Source organism: Sinohyriopsis cumingii, chromosome 2, assembly GCF_028554795.1.
Source record: "Sinohyriopsis cumingii isolate HCF-2022 chromosome 2, ASM2855479v2, whole genome shotgun sequence".
NCBI lineage: Eukaryota > Metazoa > Mollusca > Bivalvia > Unionida > Unionidae > Sinohyriopsis > Sinohyriopsis cumingii.
Window position 1 is genome coordinate 144066648 of NC_142962.1, and position 24734 is coordinate 144091381.

Genomic DNA, 24734 nt, shown 5'->3' on the forward strand with positions numbered 1-24734 from the left:
TTAATAAATGACAATTAAAAGAGTAAATGTCCTTTAAATCAATATAACACTTGTTAATAACAGGATATTGTTTTGTTCCGTAGTTCACTTGGCTATGTCAGCTATAAGACATATACATTAATTTTGTATGTGGCAGTTAAGAAGATTCTCGACAAAACGTTTCTACCTAAGACATTCACCATAGACCCTATATGGGATCTAGTAGAAGAAATAACATTTATGTTGTTGGGTATTTCACTGAATGGGGTATTACTGGGTTTAGAATCTCTGTTAGATGTAGCAGTGTTGCTGCGAATTGAGGAGTTGCTGATTTGCATATAATTAGCTGTAGTTGTTAACTGATAGATGCTACTGTGACCGGATATTTGCACTATTTGATTTGGAAGACTTCTGTGTTTCGATAACTTTATGTCAGATGGGAGACCGACATTTGTCGACATTCTTTTCAAAAGAAAGTCAGTTTATCTACTCTTGTAGGTTAACATTTATATCGCTCTTGTTAATGTGGTAGGGTGTAAGTAGCATGTTTGGAGTCCCCGTCCTGTTTGGAGCCCCCGCCCTCTATCCATTGACCAAGGCTCTTAATGTTATTTGGAACAAGTTGTTGTGTGGTAAATTGGCCATATTTCGACAAACATAACCTTTTCTCCGCTCCCGTGGCCTCAGTGGTTTGAGCCACCGCCTCGGACGCGGGTGCTCATACATAACAAAGTCTTATAAAAATGGTATTAACAGATGCCTCGCTTGGCGCTCAGCATTAAGAGGTTAGTGCAAGGACTGGCTGGTCTGTGTCAGGATAATGTGACTGGGTGGGACATCATGCTACATGTCGGCGGCATGATGCCCCAGTGCTAGACATCTCTATAAACTGCCACACTGCAGACGACGTAGCGATATTACTGAATTTTTTTTTAAAGCTACGTTAAAAATACAAATCACACGCACACACAAATCCTAATGCTCCTTGGGCAGTCGATTTGAGAGAAAGCTTCCCACTGTCTCAGTCAATGAGTAATTAGAATACCGAGCGATATTTTCGTGGACATCCGTGGACAAGTCAGATGCACAAAAAGTAATATATTAGCGTGTTGACTTATGAAAAATATTAAACTTCATACACTGTAAAGTGTACCAACTATGTGAAAAAGTATGATAGGTCTATCTTCATCGGAGGCTAAAGATTAACGTAGTCTACAGAAACGATTGTATATAACGTACAATTTATGAATTTTCATTTTTTTGAGACACACGTCTGACCGGATTAATCATCGCTAGCATGGAGGTATGATGCTAAAAGATCCTATTTTAGCTGCTTTTTAATTGTTTTATTTCTCTAAATGTTCAGATTTCAAGAGTAGAATTATTTCCAAAAAAGATTTTCAAATTCTTAGTATTATGATAGAATGCAGAAAATAATCGTATCTTATGGTTTTCTACTTAGAAAAAAAGTCATTATTACCTACATTACTGGGGTCTTTACTGCCACACAAGGAGAGGTGAGAGGGGCTAACATGGTAGCTTACATTAAAACCCTTGAATGCAGAAGCTACTTCATACTATTTCTTGATAACATTTTACCGGTTTAAATGTTTCTTAGATTTTATAGATGTGAATAAAGTAAGAAGCCGTTAAACGCAACAAGCACATAGAAAAATAACAACTGAAGGACAATTAGCTTAAATTTCGGTCTATATTTCGTTGACAGGTGCAGCTATCTCATATCAGAATATAGGCAATGCAGATAGAAAGTATTTGAATCAGAAAAATGAACAACTCATGACCTCTTGCAGACATAAATTAATGGACAATTAACTGTTTGAAAAATAACTTTAAATGTATTGAATTATATACGACATATACAAACCTTTTACAAAATAATATGAGAACTGTAAGTGATGAAGTGAACTGATGAAATCTAGTTATAAAGGTTTAAGATACAAAGTGTTTCATTTCTAATTTACAAGTAGGTTCTTTTCAAACCATTTTTCTTGTTGTACAACATATCAACTTATAAAAGGAAACCACATTAAGAATACATCAAGATAGTAGAAACATAATATGGTATTATTTGAGAATGACAATCGGTGGATTTTGTTTCTGTATAAGATTTTTCTAAAATATGTTTTCAATCACATTTGTGAGATTCATAGAGCTGATTCTCACTAGGCTCATAGTACAAAATTTAAAATTATTCCAGGCGATATTTAAAAATACATTGCATTACAATTTTATAGAACTGTGGATACCATCTTAATTTAAGAAAGTGAATCTGACTTTAACATTGCAGATAATTAGTTTTCTTCTTCTGGACATCAATGTTGGCGTACGTTTCCTAACGTTACATGCGTAACAATGTTGATATAAGCTTAACGACAACAACAGTGGATCCAAGTACTTACTTTGTAGGAGAAATTATTGAAACTTACTCAACCTGCTTCACTCCGCATTCTAGATTTTTGTTAGGTTTAGAAAATTTTCATGGCTTTTTGAATGATTGAGAGATGTGAACGCTGTTCGAAGGCTTGTATGTTACTGGACAATTCCGCTAAATATATCGCAATGTATGAGTGTCGAAGTCCAACATCTATCGATTTTAATATAAGGTTTTTGTATATTTTAGGTTATACTTCATATTGCACACATAATTATAAAACCTATTTGTGTGAGAAGAAATATTGATAATATATATTAATAACAGAGAATTTTGCCAGTTTTATAGTCAACATCCTGCATCAGTATGTCCCAAAATAAGTCGAATCCAGAATAATAAAAAATACTTCTATTAACGATCACAACCAGATGCAGTCATTTCCACCATTTATTTTGATAATGATCTAATACTGCTATGTATGTCAACACTACACATCGAACGGATCGATGGGCGTGCATTTGGTTTTGTAGAAAAACTGTTCAGATGTTAATGAATACTGGGGTTCTTCCCTTTTTTTCTTTATTGAGCGCTTAATATGTCATAGCTTTGTTCCTTTCTTACAGTTTTCCGATTCAGTGGGCAGAACTCTTGCGTGTGGAGAGTAGTGTCCTGTTGTAGACGGTGTGCATGGCTGAGGCTTTTCTATTTCTCTGACAGTAGTTTTGGAATGTATCTAGTCAGCGATAATAAAAATAGAATATATAGCATAAAACAGAGAATTAACTTGTTTTTATGACGGATTATGGGTCTTAATTACTTTACGAAAAGTTTAATCGGTGCCACCATTAGTGCTAATTAAACTTCTAAAGACACTTTATGTCGCTTTTTGTCATTGTTTATGCATTGAATTATCAAATATAATTTGAAAATAAAAGAGAGCGTTATAAAGAAGACATGCCCGGCCCAGCCAGAGTCGGCTGCCTCCGTGTGTTCTTTGACAAATACACTTATCTCCCATTTCCTTGATGTAATCTAACAAACAATGTGTCAAAAGTACCGTTAAAACCAACAAACAATTTGTGAGAACGAGGTTTGCAAAAGAATTGTAGAAAAATGACATAATATAAATCTATCTGCGAAGTTTTTATCTGACGGTTTGGGGCCTATATTTCCGATGTGGTCAACAAAATGGAAAACAGCTAAACGTCAAAATTAAGGTAGTATATAACGAATCATCCAGAGCGCATATATTTTCCGGTTTAGAAATCTCAAAAACTGTTAAGATTGAATCTCATGTCGTTTGGTAGGTTTCTACATAGATTTTGATCACCTTGTATATATGGTGTACTACCTTCAGTACCTATAAACACTCTATAAATTAATCAGTGTAGAAATATTTCAACTTACCAAGAATTTCCGTAGGTTTTGAATGTCCATATTCTTTGATTTGATGTAGCAAAAAAAGTATACATTTCTATATTCACCATTTGCAGTCTATTCTTGCACAAACTTAATTTCGCATACAAATGCTAAATACATACTGTGTTAACGTAGTGATGCAAATACTAAATACGTATTGTGTTAACGTGGTGGCGCAAATGCTAAATACGTACTGTGTTAACGTGGTGACACATACTAATTACGTACTGTGTTAACGTGGTGATTTCACATCTACAGTGTTAAATCAATGTCTAAATCAGCGAGAACTTTTGGAAATTCTCTATTGTAAATGTAATGATCGAATTTTCGAGATTTTCTTTAGAAGATGTTACTATCAGAGTGGAAGTTTCTATTGATGTGTTTGTAATACCAGTTAATGTATCAAATATTATAGTTTTAATGGGATCCTCCTGTTTTATATTTCAATATTTGCTATTATTCAGCCATCGACTATGTCGATGTTACGTGTTAAACACGCGCAAAAGGGTAAACACCGAATACTGCCTGTAGGCAGTACCTACCTCTTTACCTAGTCCGCTATCAGAACTAGTTCTTATAGAATTGGTACGACTCGCTGAAAAAGAGAAAAAAATCCCATAAAATTTGTAGAATGTAGCATTAGGCAGTAGACATATATGTTGTCTTGTATGTGATATTGTGTACATTATCACACTTAAATATAATATTTGCTATTCTACATTCGCATAGTACGTAACATTTCCAGTAAACAAATATGTCTTATTTAGCAAAACCTCATTTTCTAATAAGTGTGGTGATGAACATAACAGTACCATTGGTTTGTTGTTGCACAGGTTGTAAATAGCTTGTCGAAGACCTTGAACTTCTCAAAGGATTCATCTGAAAGAGAGTATAAATCCCTCAGGCTACCATTCAAGTCCTACACATTTAGAGGAACTCAGCAAAAGGAATACGTTACGACTGCTTTCCATTTTAAGTAAGATGAAAATGTGTTTCATAATATGAACACCAATGGACATCACTTCGTTATTTTAAGAAGATTACATTATAAGAAGTCATTTTTAAATAAGATGCATAAAACTGACCGATAACAAGCTCAAATTTGGCTGTTAATATTCATCGTAATTTAAAGATCTGTACGTTGTAATATACTGGAAGGGCTTTTGGGACTTATAGTTACTGGAAAGACTTTGAGACTTGTAGTTACTGGAAAGACTTTGAGACTTGTAATATACTGGAAAGACTTTGAGACTTGTAGTTCCATTTTCTTTCCTAATTTGTGTTTAATCTCGAGGTTTACCTGATACATTGTGCACGGATGAGGTTCGTTGTTGGTGTCTGAAACTCAAATATAATAAAAATATACACATCTAAATAAGTATGTAAGAAAGGAAGGAATGAAGGAAAAGAAGGAAGAGAAGAAGAAAGAATGGATGGAAGTAAGTATCTCTTCGATAATCAAACGAATTTCTTGGTTATAACAGGGAATTATGTTGTCATTAAATATCTAGATTGTCGTGCTGGGGATGGTTAAATTAAAGATGGACTGCAGAGAAAAATAATATACCCAAAAAAACGAAAGTAATGTTTTAGGAGGTTATCCAAACAGCACGTTAATCATGTAGTCAACAACTTTTAATTACTAAACAAAAGTGATGTATACTTAATAAAACCTTGCTTATTTTAAAACGTCTAAAAATAATGTCAAAAAGGTCATAAAATACATCCCATCTAGTACATTCTTCATATGGCTACCGACCTACATAAAATATATCCCATCATGTACATACTTCATACGGCTACCGACGTACATAAAATATATCCCATCTAGTGCATTCTTCATATGGCTACCCACCTACATAAAATATATCCCATCATGTACATTCTTCGTACGGCTACCGACCTACATAAAATATATCCCATCTAGTACATTCTTCATATGGCTACCAACCTACATAAAATATATCCCATCTAGTAATTCTTCATATGGCTACCGACCTACATAAAATATATCCCATCTAGTAATTCTTCATATGGCTAACGACCTACATAAAATATATCCCATCATGTACATACTTCATACGGCTACCGACCTACATAAAATATATCCCATCTAGTACGTTCTTCATACGGCTACCGACATAATGGATACAGATGAACAGTCTCACAGATAGCATAAGAAGAGAAAACAAAAATATTAAACGGAAAACAGGGCATTAAGGGTTTAACAGAAAGTCGAGAGATGATGCATTGGGATATAAAACGGGTTCGGGCCAAATTCTTTAAATTTCTGAGCCTAACTACTCAGACATGATAAACTAACATAGCCTGATAAATAATAAATACAAATTAAGTTACGATATATATATATATATATATATATATATATATATATATATATATATATATATATATATATATATATATATATATATATATATAATTACACAATTGACTGTCTACACTAGATCAGTCGACAGAAGCTCGATTTTGCGTTCCATACCGTTTGTTTCCATTCCAAGGGACGAGAGGTTACGTTCCGCAACATTTGCTTCCCCACCAAAAGGCGACTGTGGTGTATGCACGTATATAGGTGCTGAAAAGTGCGGAACGTTTTCATTTTTTTAAAAAGGTCTAATGATTTTAAATTTATGTTATAACATTTTGAATAACAATGGTATTTGTATGAAATTAGGACATTGCTGATCAGTTTGTTCTTGCATTAAAACAGTTCAGAAATGCACAGAATCACACGAGACTTGATTATGCGTAACGTTAGTGAATACATGATATTCTTACCATGTCGATATGTTTAGTACGATAATCGTATCCTTCGAGAAACTACTTTATCATATAGAACATTGTTTTGGTTTCTGTAGAATTTACTTTGTATGTAACATACAATGAAAGAATCTAAATTAGTCTCTTAAATTTATGCAAGTTATGAATTTCCTATTCCAAAATTGGTTATTCTTTAAGATCATGTATGTTGGAGTAGAACTTTGCAATAGAAGTCGTTTTCCTGTGCATGGAAAATTAGGAATATTTTCTCAATGATTTAGATGTTTTAATGGTGGAAAGTCTCAGCTGTTGTCGTGAATCGTCCTATTATGCTGTGGTTTCTGTTTTTTTCTTTATTTCTATGAGCACCATGTGTTTGTTATCCAACTAGCAACACTTTAATAAGGACCATATGGAATAATTATTAAACAGTATTTACTTCTTAAGTGGCCGACACTTTATAGGGATTAGATTATAATAATTCTTAAATAGTACTTCCTGTCAACGGGTATACATTTTTTTGAGACTAAAATAAATCATTCAGCAAAATAGTACTTCCTTGTTTCACGACCGAGATGTATGCTGTATACTAAACGAGAACTGTCGATACAATTCTATGTAGTTTACCAGCAGAAATCATATGCAAAATACTAGTTCTGTTGTATATTTTATTTTGGTGGCCGAGAGTGTTGGACGGATCATTGGGTCAGTTGTTGAGAAACATTTATTTTATGTAAGGGCCACCTTTCTGACTCGAAGAAAAGGTGGTCGTTTCTCTACATCTGTGAAATGGGCATACAGATACATTTGTTTTTCTTCTACGGGGCAGATAAAATCAACTTTCTCGTTTGTATTAGTAGGCTTCCATCCGTGAAAGGCAAAAAGACACAAGCAATCTCGATGTAGGCAGTAATTCTCAGTCCCGATTTATTATGAATGTTGAAAGGGGTGTTTTGTTTTAATGTTAAGGACTCACAATAACAGCAACCTTGTTTGTTTATTTCCATAGTGGATTGAGTTACCATCGAATTTGCTTTGCGGTCTATCTCCAATAAGTGTATTAGAACAGTCAATCGACAGAGGATTAGTTTGGAGATCTAACATAGCTTTACTGACAAGATTCTCTTTTTTTTCTCCTGGCACACTCATACTTAAAATGAACGAAAATAAGATATCCTAATAGCATAAAGCTAAATGTATCTCCCATCTCTCTCTTACACACACACACACACACACACACACACACACACGCAGATATGTTGAAAGTTGTAAATCTCACGAATTCAGTTTAGTTTCTAATTTATATTTTCACATTTTAAATAACAATGAGATTTACATTAAAGCAGGATGCTACTGATCAATTTGTTCTTGTATTAAAACAGTTGATTAAAAACGAGGACGTAGCTGATCAATTTGTTCCTGTATTAAAACAGTTGATTAAAAACGAGGACGTAACTAATCAGTTCGTTCCTGTATTAAAACAGTTCATTAAAAACGAGGACGTAGCTGATCAGTTTGTTCCTGTATTAAAACAGTTGATTAAAAACGAGGACGTAGCTGATAAATTTGTTCCTGTATTAAAACAGTTCATTAAAAACGAGGACGTAACTGATCAATTTGTTCCTGTATTAAAACAGTTCATTAAAAACGACGACTTAACTGATCAATTTGTTCCTGTACTCAAACAGTTGATTAAAAACGAGGACGTAACTGATCAATTTGTTCTTGTATTGAAACAGTTGATTAAAAACGAGGACGTAACTGATCAATTTGTTCTTGTATTAAAACAGTTGATTAAAAACGAGAACGTAACTGATCAGTTTGTTCCTGTACTGAAACAGTTCATTAAAAACGAGGAAGTTGCTAATAATTTGCCTTCAGGAATAAATTTATGTCATTACAATAGATAAATATCTGAAGATTAATAATGTCTTACATGAGTAACTGTTTATCGCACTTAAATTGTCCTTGAACGGATTTATTCATATAATACATATTTTTGGTCAAGACCGGACTATATGATATAGTGGTAATCTGATTTACACACACACACACACACACACACGGGCTAGATGCTATAGCGGCAATCTGATTTACACACACACTTCACAGTTTTGGTCAGGATGTGGAGGTACGTTTTTAAGTAAGGACTACCTTTTAGAGCTGAGGAGGAGATGAGTGTTGTTTTTCATCTCTTAAATATGCGTAAGGATACATTTCGAGAGGGCGGATACATTATCTTTATCGTTCAAATTAGTATGTTCCCATTTGTGCAGGTCCATAGAACATAAACAATCTAGAGGTCTGGGTTCTCATTCTTTGAAACGAACTTGTACGAATGCAGAAGAGAGTGTTTTGATTAAGGCATATAGCAATCTGTGTCTTTATTTATTTCGATGTTGGGATCAGTTATCACCGATTTATTATTTTGTGGGCGTGTCTATATTACGGTCAGTTTATAAAGGATCCATGTCTAAGTTTAAATCAGCTTTAATGAGAAGATTCTATGCGTAAAATGTAAGGCACTGACATACGTTGAAAGCACACACACACACAGAGAGAGAGAGAGAGAGAGAGAGAGAGAGAGAGAGATGTGGTTACTTCATAATAGAAATTCATTTATCAGAGAAATGAGATTTCTCTTTTGAGTTAATAGCGAAAGAATTTTAAAATTGTATTGATATATTTTTCAGTCCTGGTCAGTTGTCTCGGATTGTCCTGTGGGAAAGTAAATAGTTCTCACTTCCTCCACATGATATACCCAAATGTGTCAAAGTGCCGTTGGAAGAACAACAATAACAAAAACAACAACAACAACAAAAATTTCATAAAAGTTTTATACCTTCTGCGTTCATTCTACGAAGCGGCGACTGCAGTGTTCCAAGATATGCAGACTCTGGAAAAGTGAGGAAGTCTTTAAACTCACATTAATTTCTGACCAAATTTTTTTCATGACATTTTCAGTGACAACGAGGGTAGCTTAAAATGTTAAATTGATCTGCTAAGTTTCTTTCCATATTGAAATATTTTGCTAAAACTGAAATCTAAAGTTTATTATAGTAGTTAAAGTGATAACTATAGCCTGCCAAAATTCAGATTTACCACATAGGTCGTTTAAATTGATCGATAGATTTTCCTTTGCATTTAATACAAAAAGAATCTAATTTAGTCAGCGAAACTGACTGGTTCGAATGAGTAGGTGGGCTCCCATCTTTGTGGGGTCTCACAAACATAGACAATATTCAAAATTATGCACTAATCTTTGTCATGAATCATGTAGACAGGAGTGTTTTGTTTTAATGGTAATGCACAGGGCATTCCGAAATATTTTATCTGAATTTTTGAGCTCAGTTACCACTGAGTTGCTTGCTTTGTGTTCACATCTCTATTTAAGCAAATAATTAATATAAAAAAAAAGAAAACTAAAGCGAAATCTATTAGTATTTATTATATTTAGTGTATGCTTTTAAGTCTATCATCGTCTGGTTAGGAGAGCTGAGCAGATTCAAGAGAAATTTTAATAAAACATATTGCAAGGCAAACTTGTCTAAGGACGAGGCGTTTTTTGTCACCTGGCAGAGAGACGAGTATTAATAGACAAGAGAAGTGATTTGGCTTTTTGTCACCCGGCAGAGAGATGAGTATTAACAGGCAAAATAAGTGATTCATTTGGTTTGAATTAGCAGGTTCCCAGACGCTTGCGTTTAGGTAACATAAGCAAGCTTGAGATCATGGTATTTAACTAAACAAACAGATCCAGATGCATCTTACTGCACTAGAAAGATTTTCAAGGTATATTTCTTTTTAACGATCATTTGTCTTTGACTTATATGATACGTAAAGTTGTGGCTTTATGTCTTATAAGAAATGAACACAAACACATCCCTTAAAGCAGGGGTCGGCAACCTTCTTTAGTGCCTTAGGTTGCCGACCCCTGCCTTAAAGTGTCTGTCATTATCATTATCACCATAATCATCGTCATCATTATTATTATTATTATTATTTATTTATTATTATTATTATTATCATCGTTATGTTCTTTATAATACCTTGTAATACGAAATATGCAAATAATATTATCATAATAGTGTTATTAATATATAAAGTTTTCACGTAGTATCACTATCAAACAACATTACTAAACGAAATTGAATAATACAGGAACTTACCCTTCTTGCCAGCGTGAAGACCCTTAATTGGAAAGTGAAAGAAACATGATAATTGTTGTTTCTTTTATAACATTAAAAGTCATATGGGACAAAATTGTCATTATAATTCTCAAAATCCCTTCCAGTAAGTTTAGGTTATGGCGTTAATCAAATTATATACATTTACCTTGTTGTGGTGGAATTGTGCGCTTAGACACGAAAGCTATTATTCTTATTGTTATTTGTTAGATGGAAGGAATGTATATCCGTAAATGCTGTTGAATAATTAGTTCGATATTCAGCTTGATAGTCAGTTTGATAGTAAGACAGCTAGCTAGATGATAGTCAGATAGTCAGTTGGATAGTTAGATAGCTAGATAGCAGTCAGATAGTGGATAGTTAGTTCGATAGTCAGCTAGATAGTCATTTGGATAGTCCGAAAGATAACTAGACAGTAGTCAGATAATTGGATAGTTAGTTCGATAGTCAGCTTGATAGTCAGTTTGATAGTCAGATAGCTAGCTAGATGATAGTCAGATAGTCAGTTGAATAGTTAGATAGCTAAATGAAAGTCAGATAGATAGCCACTTGGATAGTCAGATAGCTAGATAGCAGTCAGATAGTTGGATAGTTAGTTCGATAGTCAGCTACTTAGTCAGTTGGATAGTCCAATAGATAGCTAGACAGTAGTTAGATAATTTGATAGTTCGAAAGATAAATAGTCAGTTGAATAGTCAGATAGCTAGCTAGCTGGATAATCAGCTAGATAACTTGTTGGATAGTCAGAGAGATATTTAGTCGGAAAGACAGTTGGATACTTAATATTAAACTCCTTACTCTTGCACCTCTTGGAATATCTAACTTGAGAATAGCTTAAAGTTGTAATATTCTCAATTCTGTAATTTGATAAGAGTAAACACACAGACGTAAAGGCTCTCTAGGTGAAAACAGATATCATGTATGTTTCAACGCTGTTGTATTACGTATAGTTTGCCTCTTTTACACTGTAATTGTCAATGACGTGGCACTGCAAATATACTTGCCTCATTTACACTGTATTTTGCGACAACAAAACATACTTAGCATCATGCTAGTAAGGGAAACTATAAGCATCTGAAACGATATATGCAGATTTGATCCTTTTCCACTTTGATTTTTGGAATAAAGTATGTTTAAGTCGAACATACATGGTATGTATAAACCATCAGTAGACATTAAGGCATTAATCTGTCTCTTAATGAATCAGCTCTTCAGAGGAGTCTAATCGAATAACGGTTAACAATTCCCCATTTCATCACTGTCTATAACACACTTTTCTCATAATTGTGTGTCAAAAGTACATTTCCTTTCGCAAGATAAACGTGATATACAACACAGTCAATGGCTTTGAAGTACACAGTTGTGGTGTTCGGGGTGCTCTGGGAGGGGTAGTACCTCTGTTGCTCCTTCGGGAGTAGCTCGTCCACCTTTGGTCCCCACCAGGCGCTCAGCTCTCACCTGTAGCTCCAAACAGCTGTAGCATGCGCAGCGGCTACACCACGGGCAACGGATTCGACTGGTCGGCTAAACCAGGTTGAGGGTAGCTGACGGGCCTCAAATCCTCGGTGAGCTAGGTGCTTGCCTATCCTTGCAGGCAAAGTCAGCTTCGACAGACTGGGCGGAAGAGATCAACTGAGTGATCCAATGGTCACGAAGGCAAATCTGTAAACGCTTTGTGGAGAGCGCAGGGCTTGACAAGGCACTGAAGACGTCATGGCCATCCAATGCAGCCGAAGTAGTCCCCAACCGTAATGAATCTGTGTACCACTGAGTTCCAAATACAAAGGAAGAGAGAGAGCGAGGCTGTCTCTGTGCAAAGGCCGTTTCACTTAAATCTGCTTCACGCACAGTCATGTTGTGCACCCATCATCACACCCATAGTTCCCAACCTGCACCTAAGTCCTACGGCGATGAGCGACTGGCGAAGCAATAGGTGGAGATGAACACTGGGAGTTGTAGTCAGAGACCTGCACGTAGGCGACCCTTGAAAAAGTGGTCGCTTTGCTTTGTAGCCATATCAGCGGAACAGTTCGACAGCATCCAGGGCGACTGAGCAGACCTTTTCAGGACAGTGCTGCTCACCTTACATAGGGAGGGGCCTAGAAAAGGTGTCCTAAAAATAGCATGCCCTTCAAAATCTGACCAGCTTGCCGCGTCTCGCACGATTATCCATATCTGTGGTCGAAACCATCAAAACATGGGAGCATGGAACATCCGTACTCTCATGGACAACGTAGCAAGACCTCACTGAAGAACAGCCCTAATTGCTAAGGAGATTTCTCGCTACAATAGGAAATTGCAGCCTTGAGTGAAAACAGGTTCGCAGAGGAGGGTTCCATGACTGAGCTAGCATACGGCTACACCTTCTTCTTGAAAAGAAAATGCCCAAATGAAGATAGGATTCACAGAGTCGGCCTGGCTATCAAATCAAGTATTCTGAAGCAGTGTCTGGACCGGCTCTTTTGTATCAGTGAGAGGCTGATGAAATTGCGACTACCTATCAGCCACAAAAGCCACTCGACAATCTCAGCGCCTATGCACCTACCCGCTCGAGCCCAGCGGAAACCATCGAGCAGTTATATGCGAACCTCAGCTCTGTACTGTGCTCAGCTCCAGCTGACGACAAGATCATACTATTGGGGGACTTCATCGCCAGTGTATGCTGAGATTATGGTCGATGGAAACGTGTGCTTATTAAGCACTGTGTCGACACGATGAACAACAAAGGGCTGCTCCTACTCAACAAATGCAAAGAATTTGACCTCCTCATCACAAAATCAATGTTCAGAACGGCGAACAAACACAAGAACACCATGATGCACCCCAGATCTTGCCAATGGCACTTAATCGAGTATGTATAGTCCGCCAGCGCGATGCCCAGGATGTCCACATCACCAAGACCATGCGAGGACCGGAATGCTGGACAGACCACAGACTTGTCCGATCTACCCTAAACCTGCGCATTGCCCCACATCACCCAAGGTGTCCTAAGCTTGTTCTCACAGCCTTCAACATTGTCAAACTTCAGCAGCCTTCCACTCAGCTCAATATCCAGAAAAGCCTAGGTGACAAGCTTTCCACCAACGGACCTATACGTGGAAATGCTTCCGAGAAATGGTACAAGCTCAGGGACATGATAAAAGAAACAGCTATGGCGACTCCGGGTCCCATGAAGCGAACCCATCAAGACTTGTTCGACGAGAACAACGTTGCCATTGAAGATCTGCTTGCCAGAAAGAACAAAGCATTTATGGACTGTCGGAATGACCCACACTCCATCCCCCCAAAAGACGGCTTCATATCCTATCAAGCTGAGGCTCAGAGAGAAATCCGCAAGATGCATGACCAGTGGTGGGAAAGAAAAGCTGATGAAGTGCAACGCTATTCCGAAACTAACGACTCCAAAGAGTTCTACAACGCCATCAAGTCAATCTTCGGCCCTTCAAAGTCTGGCTATGTCCCCTTGCTTGCTGCAGATAGCAGTACACTAATAAAGGACAAGGCTGACATTAAGGACAGATGGAAAGAACACTTTAGTCAACTCCTAAACCTACCCTCATCGGTCAGCCAATCTGTTTTTGACCAAGTACTCCAAGAGCCAACGCACGACCAACTGGATGTTCCGCCAACGATAGAAGAGTTGAGGACGACCATTAAACATATGAACTGTGGCATGGCATCTGGAAAGGATGGTATCCCATGGGAGGTGTACAAGGCTCTCAGTGAACAGACTCTGGAGGCATTCCACGATGTGCTAATCAGAAGAAGAGATGCCAGACAACTTAACTGTGACCATCCATAAGAATAAAGGCACACGTGTGGACTGCAGTAACTACTTAGGCATCTCCTTGCTCTCCATAGCTACAAAATACTCGCTTGCATCATTCTCAACAAGCTTATTGCGGCAGTGTCAGAAGATAACCTCCCCGAGTCTCAGTGTGGTTTTCACTCAGACCGCAGCATCGTTGACAAGATCATCGCAGTGAGACAATTCCAAGAGAAGTGCCTTGAGCAGAACATGAATCTGTATGCCGTCTTCGTGGACATGACAAAGGCTTTCGATACAGTCAACTGAGACGCACAATGGGTAGCAATCAAGAAGCTTTGTTGTCCTCAGAAGTTTACCAACCTCCGTCTCTTTCACGATGACATGACTTGAGAGATTCTCTCAGACGGTGAACCCTCTGAGAAATTCCTCAATCTAACGATGTCAAAAAGGCCGTGTACTCGTTCCGGTACTCTTCGACCTCTTCTTCACACAGGTACTGCTTCTTGTCTTCCGTGACCCTGACCTTGGTATGTATATTAGATATCGCTTGGATGTATCAGTGTTTGATCTCCGTAGCCTAGCTGCAAAAACCAAAACGCTAGAAAGACTTATCAATGAAGCACTCTTTGCAGATGACCATGCGCCCTCAAGGCCCGTGAAAAGACTCACCTGCAGGCTATCGTGGACAGGTTCTCTGAAGCCTTCAATCTATCTGGACTCACAATTAGCCTAGGAAAGACAGAAGTCCTCTTGCAGTCCGCCCCAAACACTCTCGCTTCACAACCCTGACACATAGCTGAAGAATTTCGACAGTTTCAAATACTTAGGCAGCGCAATATCCAGTGATGGCTCCCTGGACAAAGAGATCACTGCTAGGATCCAAAAAGCCAGTCAAGCACTCGGACCACTCCGAACCAAGGTCTTGCAGCACAAGGATATACACCTGTCCACATAAATGAAAGTATCCAATGCACTTATCCTCACGTCTCTCTTGTATGGCTGTGAAACATTGACTGTCTACCAAAGGCATATCAGTCAGTTGGAACAATTCCACCTGCGCTCCATGAGACCATTATGTGGATCAAGTGGCAGAACCGAACTCCCAACCAGGAAGTCCTTGACAGAGCCAACACAACAAGCATCGAAGCCAAACTAATCCAGGCCCAGCTTCGTTGGACTGGCCATATAATCCGCATGGATCAAAACAGAATCCCAAATCAGCAGTTCTGTGTCAAGCTAGCCCAGAGCAACCTAAACCAAGGCTGCCCTCGCAAGAGGTACAAAGACAATTTTAAGACCCACATAAAATTGGCAGGCCTTCAACCCCACCAGCTCGAGCTCGCTACCTCAGACTGAAGTCACTGGCGAGCCCTGACCAGAAAAGCCAGCTCCACCTTCGAGGCTGACCGCCGTCAGCGTCTTGCTGAAGCTTGTGAGAGACGTCACAGAGCTGTACCCCATCCACCAGTGTCCCATGCCCCTCCTGCAACCGCCTGTGTGCAGTGTAATTCGGACTCAGGAGCCACATGCGTGTCCACCGTCCATGAGATCGCACAACGTGTCTTCCTCGGCCCGAAAGACTACCAAGACACAGTTAAAGTAAAGCCATCTTAGAAATACCGTCTATACTCGTTTATAAGACCAGTCTAACAGCAAACGGTACAGACATAAATCTCCAATCACATAATGCGCAGGCCGATTTGGGTCTGTGCAGTTTGCTGGGAATTATCAGCAGAACAAACAACTTAAACCCTAATGTGCAGACGCATTTTGCGACGGCAGATTCTGATCTTTGTTGTTGGCAGTTTGACTCGAGTTTGAGGCGAGAATATACGGCAATTGAGATAAGTTATTTATCATTGTGTGATGCACTGATAAAGATTACGATACGTTTATTGCGTCAGTATAAGAAATATATCAATACACAGGGCTTGAAACTTGTAGTCATCTTACCATGGCTACGTCATCAAATCGTTCCCTCTGTGCTATCTGGTCCGGAAGCAGTCCATCTTTATTTTTCATTTTCAGGGCTTGTCTACCACCAGGATGACTTAGAAGTTCCATGCAGAAAAGTCTGAGCCCATACTTAGCACCAAAATGTAGAAGTGTTGGGAGTTCATAATTTGAATTGGAATCTACATAATAATAATAATAATAATAATAATAATAATAATAATCGACTCTGTAATTCATGACTATTCACGTATACTTTATTCTTAAATATAGTCTTAGCATTGATTGGATTTTACTAGGTGTCATGCGTGCCTAGATACCTGGCAAGACAGGGTTTCATGACACTTTCTATAATTTTCAATGCTTTACAAACAAACCTACCTAAAACCATATGAGTAGGATTTTGAATGTTTTGGTTTCGGTAACTGTTCAATGACATATACTTTCTCCATAGTCCATCATATGTAGGACATGTCACAATAAAGATATACTTGTTTCCTATTTTTGTGTTACATATCAGACACATTCTATCTTCATAGCGAATATATTCTTACATTCCTGTATTTGCTCTTCGTAAATTTCATGGTCTTAACCAACGAACTAGATTACCTAAAACGACTCACCTAGGTCATTTAAATAATTGTTGCCGTATAAAGTTACGTTTAATATACTTAACGACAAAAAAAATTTATCAGTTCATTAGTCTCACCAGTCAGTTCTTGCATGAACATATCTTCACATCATTTTGTACAGTCGTGTATCACTAACACCCTTAACCAAACATTATCGGATCCATATTTTAATCAAATATTTTTACACCTGTTACGGTTCTAACCTCATTTCAGTTGGAAATTGTAACATTGACTTGGAACTTAGCTTTTTGGCATATTTAAAGTTCCAACCAGTACTTAAAAGTTAAAATATATCGAACGTTTATCAAGTGTATTTGTCCTAATTCATGATAATAAAAAACACGAGGAGTGTTTGTTGACCGACCCAATATTAATGTACAAAACGCATGTGTTTCATCAGAACCACTTATTTCTGATCCATAAAACAGTTATGTGCAGCATGGTATAAACAAGCAATCTGCCAAATTTAGATTACTAATTTTCATTGTATGCACGGCTTTTGCTGCTTGATAGGCCAAAGTTTTCTGACACATGTACCAAAAATGTTTGATGAGAATATGCATCAGCCCAAATATTTATTGTATGTTTCGGCTGCAACTTGTGTTCGACCTTAGTAACATTCCTCTTAGCTGCGCAAAAACCTTCCCATTCATCGACAGTTTTCAATATATTTAACATTTTCTGGAGTTGAAACACTGTGTCTGACAATATTATTAAATTATCGGCACACAACAATATAAAAAGGTTTTTGTTCCTTGTAATATCTGCCTTGAATCATCTGCCATAGTACTCGGAAGACTGTTTAGAAACAAGGCAAAATATAATGGAGATAAAATATATCTTTGAGTATTCCAGTTGGAGAATCAGAAAAATTGCTCAAATAATTATTCGACTTAACTCAAGCATTCACATGTTTATATATTGATTTAATCAATGTTGACATTTTGACACATATTCTAATTAAAACGTGCATGGTACAAACGATTTCTCTCTACTCGATAAAACACTTTTTCGGATTTGTACAATTGGCATAAAATCTCCATCGTGCGTTCCTCAGACTTGTGCTTATCACAGTGTATAAGATGAACATATTCTTAGCTGTTGAGTATTTAAACCTGAGGCCTGTTCCTCTCCCAGAAATTTATTTTGTGCAACCAGTCATTCAATCGGTTATTATATCTGTTATAAGTATACACTTATTCTTGTAGAGGTGGATGGATTACGTGTTTCACTTTTTATAAAATTGGAGTGATCGTCGCTGTTGATGAGTTTTTGAAAAATAGCCAGTATCAAATAGTTTACTAAATAACTGAATAAGTATTAAGGTAATAGCATGGTTAATGTACTTAAAAATCACACGATAAAGAATCTATTGGACCGGTATTTTTATTTGTCTGGTTTGACTCGGCGATTCTCATCTCTTCTTCTGATATTGCATTGTCTAGGAGTTCCTGCTGGATAATCCAATTTTCATAATTGTAATCTAATTTTCATAATCTTGGAAATGTTCAACTTTGTATTTTATATTGAAAAGCTGGTAAAAATGTTTACCAGGATGATTAGAGGATATTAATATTTATAGTAGACGCAGTACTACTACTGCTACTACTACTACTACGACTACTACTACTACTACTACTACTAAGAATACAGGTTTCGATAACAGGCGCTAGACATATGAAAAATATGTAGGAGTATAACATATTAATATCCAAGAGATTGGCTCGCTTTTCGAAAATTATCGTATCCTTTTACAATGTTTGTTTACTTATACCTCATTTCTTTTTAGCTATTAATGCTCTTTCTGTTGTCATTTTAAGTGGATACATAGTTATACATGTCTCTGGCAAATATATTTCACTGCATGTCTTCTCATTAAATTAAATATGTGTATGTGTATGTTACTCACAATCATATCATAATCACACACTACCTCCAAATCTCTCCCAATTAAGTTCTTCAAAGATATGGCTGACTGAGCTGGTGTTATTGCACAACAAATCCTGAAGCCCTCGATCTAGATTATCACGGGTGGTCGGCACAATATGAAGACACTGACAGAGAAGTTCGATGGGGTTCACGATGTCATGTAGAAGCTTAGAAATCTCCTCCATCTTGGATTTCACGCATGGTACGTGCAGTGTGCTTCTTCCAAAGGAAGAGCCATTTACTAACACTTCAATCTTTCTTTCGCCAGGGTCTACATCTGAAAATGTTCATCGTTAAAAAAAGAAAACAATAGATGCATTTTTTTAAATTTGTCCATTTTAAATGGTAGAATGTATTTATTTCGATTTTATTTTAATATGGATCCTACGTTGTGTGTTATTTTTAGTAATGATAATTGTAAAAATTGAATGACCATGTTTTTATTAATTAAATTTTGTTCTCTTTTAAAACATAGCATTTTGACATAAAAGTTTGTGAAGTTATTTATAAATTTTGGATAGAAACTTTGATCAGTTCTTAAAAGCAAGAAATGGCGAATTTCATTAAAAGATCCTACACTTTTCACATTTCAAATTACCTCCAAGAGTGAAGCTATATGTCATAGAGTTCAAGGACTGAGCCATTCTTTCTTGACTGTCCCATTCCTGAATGACCTTGACTTTTGAATCATTATCAACAGGTTTGGTGAAAATTAAGAGCACCTCTTCGTGTGACTGTGGAAAAAGATTAAAATTACCACTTCTGATTTTGTTTTCTCTCAGATGAATGTATACGTTCTATGATTGCAACAGTCTACCCATAGTCTATATTGTCAAGAAAGAAAGAGATTATGAACATGCACCACATGTGAGCTAACAAAAATGAATCCAAGAAAACTCCACATACTAAATCTTGAAGGCTATAAGAAGCCAAAACGATTGAACGCGGTTACAAATAGCTTTACAAATAGGAACGAACGAAAACAAAATGTTAATATGTAGAACATTTGAGGTATACGATAACATTAGTAAAAGAATGATTACAATCAACATTCTACGATCAGGCCAAGACCCAAAGTAAAGGATGAAGCTCTTAATGTAGTGGAATTTCATCTATACAACATTTCTTAAATGGATCGTTATTATAAACCATTGCAGTCGTCTGTGTTCTTTATTTCTTCATTTCTGATTAAGCTTTTAGCTACTGTAGATTTGAAATTCTACAATTAGGATACATTAAACACATTGTACCTTGACTCCTTCGCGCGTCAAGACCCGAAACCTTTGCAGAGAAGGAGATGGTTGACATCCTTCTGACCTTTCTACGAGCTTCATGATGTCTTTGTCGAGAACATTAAAAGAGCCACCATCCTGGTATTCCAGGATTGTCCATTTGTGAAAGTCCCTTATCCGGGATGACAAAAGTGTCCTGATTTCAGCCCTGGTCTTCTCCACACCAAACACGAGAACGACCGACAATTCAGGATTGGGGAATATTGCATTGAGGTCCAGATGCTTTCGAGACATGATGAAGGCATGCGAATGAGGTGTAAATATCAATATGGAGACACCTAAGTTATTAGGGTTTGTGCTATACGCATTTTGCAGTTCGTGGAGATCGAATTGCACGTTATACTTTCTTCCTGAAAAGAACTCTTTGAGCCTGCTGGCACACGTTTTTCCATCAAACTGATAGAATATATTGTGAAGAATGTCTCCAGACATAGTTGCAAATCATGGGAAATCTGTAAAAGACGTGTAAAGTAAAGCACACATTTGTATCCTTACTATAAGTAAGGATACAGAAAGTGAATTCCAACCTAAAACTCAGATGCAACCACCATGGTAGGACTTAGAATGTGAAAAGTCAGAAAACATGAAAAATATGAACGATTACGTAGATTCTGGCTGACTAGTTGCAGTACTGATCTGAAGGATTACAGGGAGTTTAAGAAAAGTTTTAGATATTGTGTAGGTTAAAGAAAAACTATTGTCAAACAGGTCAAAGGGAGAAGCCAATAAAGTACAGAACAGACCTACATGTATTTCGGAGACCTTAGAGAACAACGACCTTTACATAGGACAGAGACATTATCTCAAAAACGGTTTGACACGAGTATTTTAAAACGTTCCTACAAAATGAGAACCCTGCAAAGAATAATCTTGTTACTAACAATATAATATATCGACATAACCAGTCTAAAGTCAATGAAAAAATACTTCCTGGACCAGTTAAGATTCCAATTAAACGGTACCAGTTGACTAGTAAGAGTGTTTTGCTATTCCTAAACTCTCGTTTTAATATAATATTTAATTCTGGTAACTTTCCCAATGAATGAGCGAGAAGCATTATTTGCATAATGTATACGAATTAGAGCAGAGATGACTCTAATAATTATCGAGGTATATCCCTAGCTTAAAACTATGAAACGTTTGCACAAATGTTTTAAGCAAAATAATTTTCTCGTGGGCAGAGAAAAATAATCTCATTAATGAAACACGGGCGGGTTTTAGAAAGAAATATAGCACTATTGATAAAATGTTTAATTTACAACCCTCAACGTAAAAGTACTTATTCAAACTAAAGGGAAGACGTTATTGCTTTTTTGTTCATTTTAAGAAGGCGTTTGACAAAGTTGATCATGGAAAACTGTAGCCATGACTCGTCCGTAAAGATTTCCAAATACAAATGAAAAGTGTACTAAGATAAATGTATGCATCCTTGAGGAGTTGTAATAGAACTACTGCTGGTTTGACAGTAATCGTTATTTAAAAAACGGGAAGGCAGGAATAAAGAAATGTCTAATATTTACCTTGATTACTCTTGCGTTCTTTGTACGAATCTAGATTCCTATTTCTTGCACCAGACAAGTATTCCAAATAGTAGAGTCAAGCTTAATACTTTTCTCATTATATCAGACGAATGATTATATTAGAACGTGAAACGTGAGATAGGCATGTGATTGAAATCGTACAGCTCTGTGGTCGCTATATCGCATATTATTCTTCAGGGAGGGCATTCTTTAACCAGGAAGATGTTACCACTAAAATTTGTTCTTCGTATACTACAAAGGGTGTATAAAAAAGAAAAGAAAAAAAAATCACTTAACGCAATCACGCAATTACATGTTTATTGATAATGCGAATGATTGTTGAAGGACCCTGATACCATAGTCACGCGAAGCTCAACAACGGATATAAAAGGTTATCAGTAGGTACACTACGTCATTTTCAATCGACCGATTAGAGGGAAATGCTCCATTCAGCGAGTAACACTTGAATGTTAAACGAGCGCGATCCTGGCTATGTCAATTGCCTGTCAAAACTTGGGAAGACAGGTTGGCATTTCTTAAAGTAGAATAAACAGCAAAATTTGATGCAAATCAAAAACGTAGAATCTCGAAGCTAAACATTATTGCTAAAGCCATTCCACTACGGGAAGGGTAGCCTGAGATCATTGTCGATTCTTTAAAAAAATAGCAGGAGAATGTGGGGAAATGTTATCCACTATGTTATTACATACATTGCATATATTATTATTAGGTTTATTGTAAACAACGATACGAGCCCCCGCGATGTGCAACTATACATTTTCCAGAATAACATAAAATGTTCTTGAACTAAAGTTATTTAAAAAAATATAATTAAGTGTCCGAATAGGGAGGATGCAAATGCTGACGACTTTGGACTAGTTAAATTGAACAGAGGACGAGTCGAGACTGAACGAACTGGGATTAACATTGTTGACAACTTTGGACTAGACAAATTCAACAGAAGACGAATTGAGACTGAATGAGCTGGGATTAACATTGCTGACGACTTTGGACTAGACAAATTCAACAGAAGACGAGTTGAGACTGAATGAGCTGGGATTAACATTGCTGACGACTTTGGACTAGTTAAATTGAACAGAGGACGAGTCGAGACTGAACGAGCTGGGATTAACATTGTTGACAACTTTGGACTTGACAAATTCAACAGAAGACGAGTTGAGACTGAATGAGCTGGGATTAACATTGCTGACGACTTTGGATTAGACAAATTGAACAGAGGACGAGACGAGGCTGAATAAGTTGAGGTTGACCAAAGAAGTTGGCCATTTGAGAGTAGACAAAATGGGACTAACCGTTCTCTGTCATGAATTCGGGTGACGTTGTCAATAAACTACCCTTATAATCCACCGAGGGTGATTTTTCTGGTTGTATAAGAGAGATAATTGCGGGATTGCCTTCGTTTCGGGGTTGTGAAATATGAAAAAGCAGAACAAAACCAGGTTTTACATCATAGCATGGAGGTCTTCGTAAAGAGTGGACTTTTAACGCATTTTCACAAATTCAAGCCATTAGATCTTTCAATTTGCTGCAAGTTTTATTTAAAGAATCTCAAAGTAATTTGAGAATCATTTGTTGTTGCTTATCTAACATTTTTTTGAGAAAAGAAAACAACCTGCAGATTTATTTAAAAGTAACTATTATGAACTGCTTGCATTTCTGTTTTAATTGTTGAAATCTTACCTCACAAACGTTCATCTGATATCTATCAATCTAACATACGTGCATACATGCATGTACATAAGCAGCGGGGGGGGGGGGGCGAATCCGACATTTTGTCCAATCGTTATTTTGCTTAATTATTACTTTCTGCACTCAGCGGATCCGGTGTAGTCAGCGCCTGGTAAAAAAAAAACGACGACGGTCCATCCTACACGACGGTGACGTCATTTGGTTTAATGCGCGCCGATCCCAGCGTCGTCAGCGTCCGGTAAACACAGCGACGACCGCGTCGATGTCATTTCCCCCCCCCCCCGCTGCTAAGAAGTTATTTACAATGATCTCACAAATAGAGTAACCACTAACTCCTCCTCTTGTAGATCAATTAGGTTATTTGACTGATCAGTAAGTCTGAAATTAATTCTCGTTAAAAACCGATTATGGCATCTCATATAGACCGGATTAATTGGACTCTCAACGATTAAGAATCCGGGAGGGGCTGTTGGCGAAAATGAATAAAGGATATACCCCTGTTGAGCTTGATTTGATTGCTTGGTATCTACCTGGTAACTCCCTTCGATAACATCACACACTAGATTGATTGCTATCACCGATGCGATATTTACGTTGTATGGAGCAATATGCCTACCACCATCTCCGTTATCGTGTCTGAGGATAATTGATGGACCGAGAGACTTTCTTAGTTCTGGCGCGTTGTATCCTGGAAACTTGAAATCGGGTAAATCGGCTTCTGTGATATTATACTCGGTTAGGAATTTTTGTTTATTATCATTGTTGTTATCGGATATTATTTTAACGATTCGTTCATTGATATATTCCATGTCTGATATAAGTTGATTTAACACCTCAACGTGTTTTCGTGCTTTTGTTTTCCGTAGTTGTTCTAGTTGCAATTGGTAATTACGATTAATCTCGATAAAAAAACTATCGATATCATTTAAAATAACTGTTAATATGACGATCGATTCAGGGGTTTTGTCATACTGAAAATACCATTGCATGGTATTCCTGTCTTGAAATATAAACCAACTGTGTAATAACGTGTTTTTCATAATAGACAATTTATCTTGATAACTGGGATTAATTTTATGATACGATTGCGCATTCGTGTGCAAATCCGCGGAGATTTCATTAGGTGGATTCTCGGGCCAACCTAGTATGGTTCTTATTGAACTGTTATAAA

The 24734-nt window shown here is 37.0% G+C and overlaps 1 protein-coding gene across 2 annotated transcripts; it reads right to left on the reverse strand.

The window, feature by feature from the left end:
- Positions 1 to 1671: 1671 nt before the first annotated feature.
- On the reverse strand, positions 1672 to 22183 carry LOC149806002 (uncharacterized). 2 transcript variants are annotated; one of them, XM_089950827.1, is made up of 12 exons: positions 21854 to 22183; positions 20292 to 20785; positions 19640 to 19775; positions 19046 to 19318; positions 16481 to 16662; positions 10741 to 10762; positions 9414 to 9467; positions 6294 to 6386; positions 5091 to 5128; positions 4597 to 4669; positions 4333 to 4385; positions 1672 to 3104 (listed from the first exon to the last, which is right to left on the reverse strand). In XM_089950827.1, exons 2-12 carry the CDS (start codon positions 20763 to 20765, stop codon positions 2970 to 2972), a joined length of 1533 nt encoding a protein of 510 aa, XP_089806953.1. In that variant the 5' UTR covers positions 20766 to 20785; positions 21854 to 22183; the 3' UTR covers positions 1672 to 2969. The 2 variants fall into 2 exon arrangements, with proteins under 2 accessions (XP_089806953.1, XP_089806954.1); XM_089950828.1 differs by having other exon boundaries at positions 4603 to 4669; positions 21854 to 22182.
- Between the last annotated feature and the right edge of the window lie 2551 nt (positions 22184 to 24734).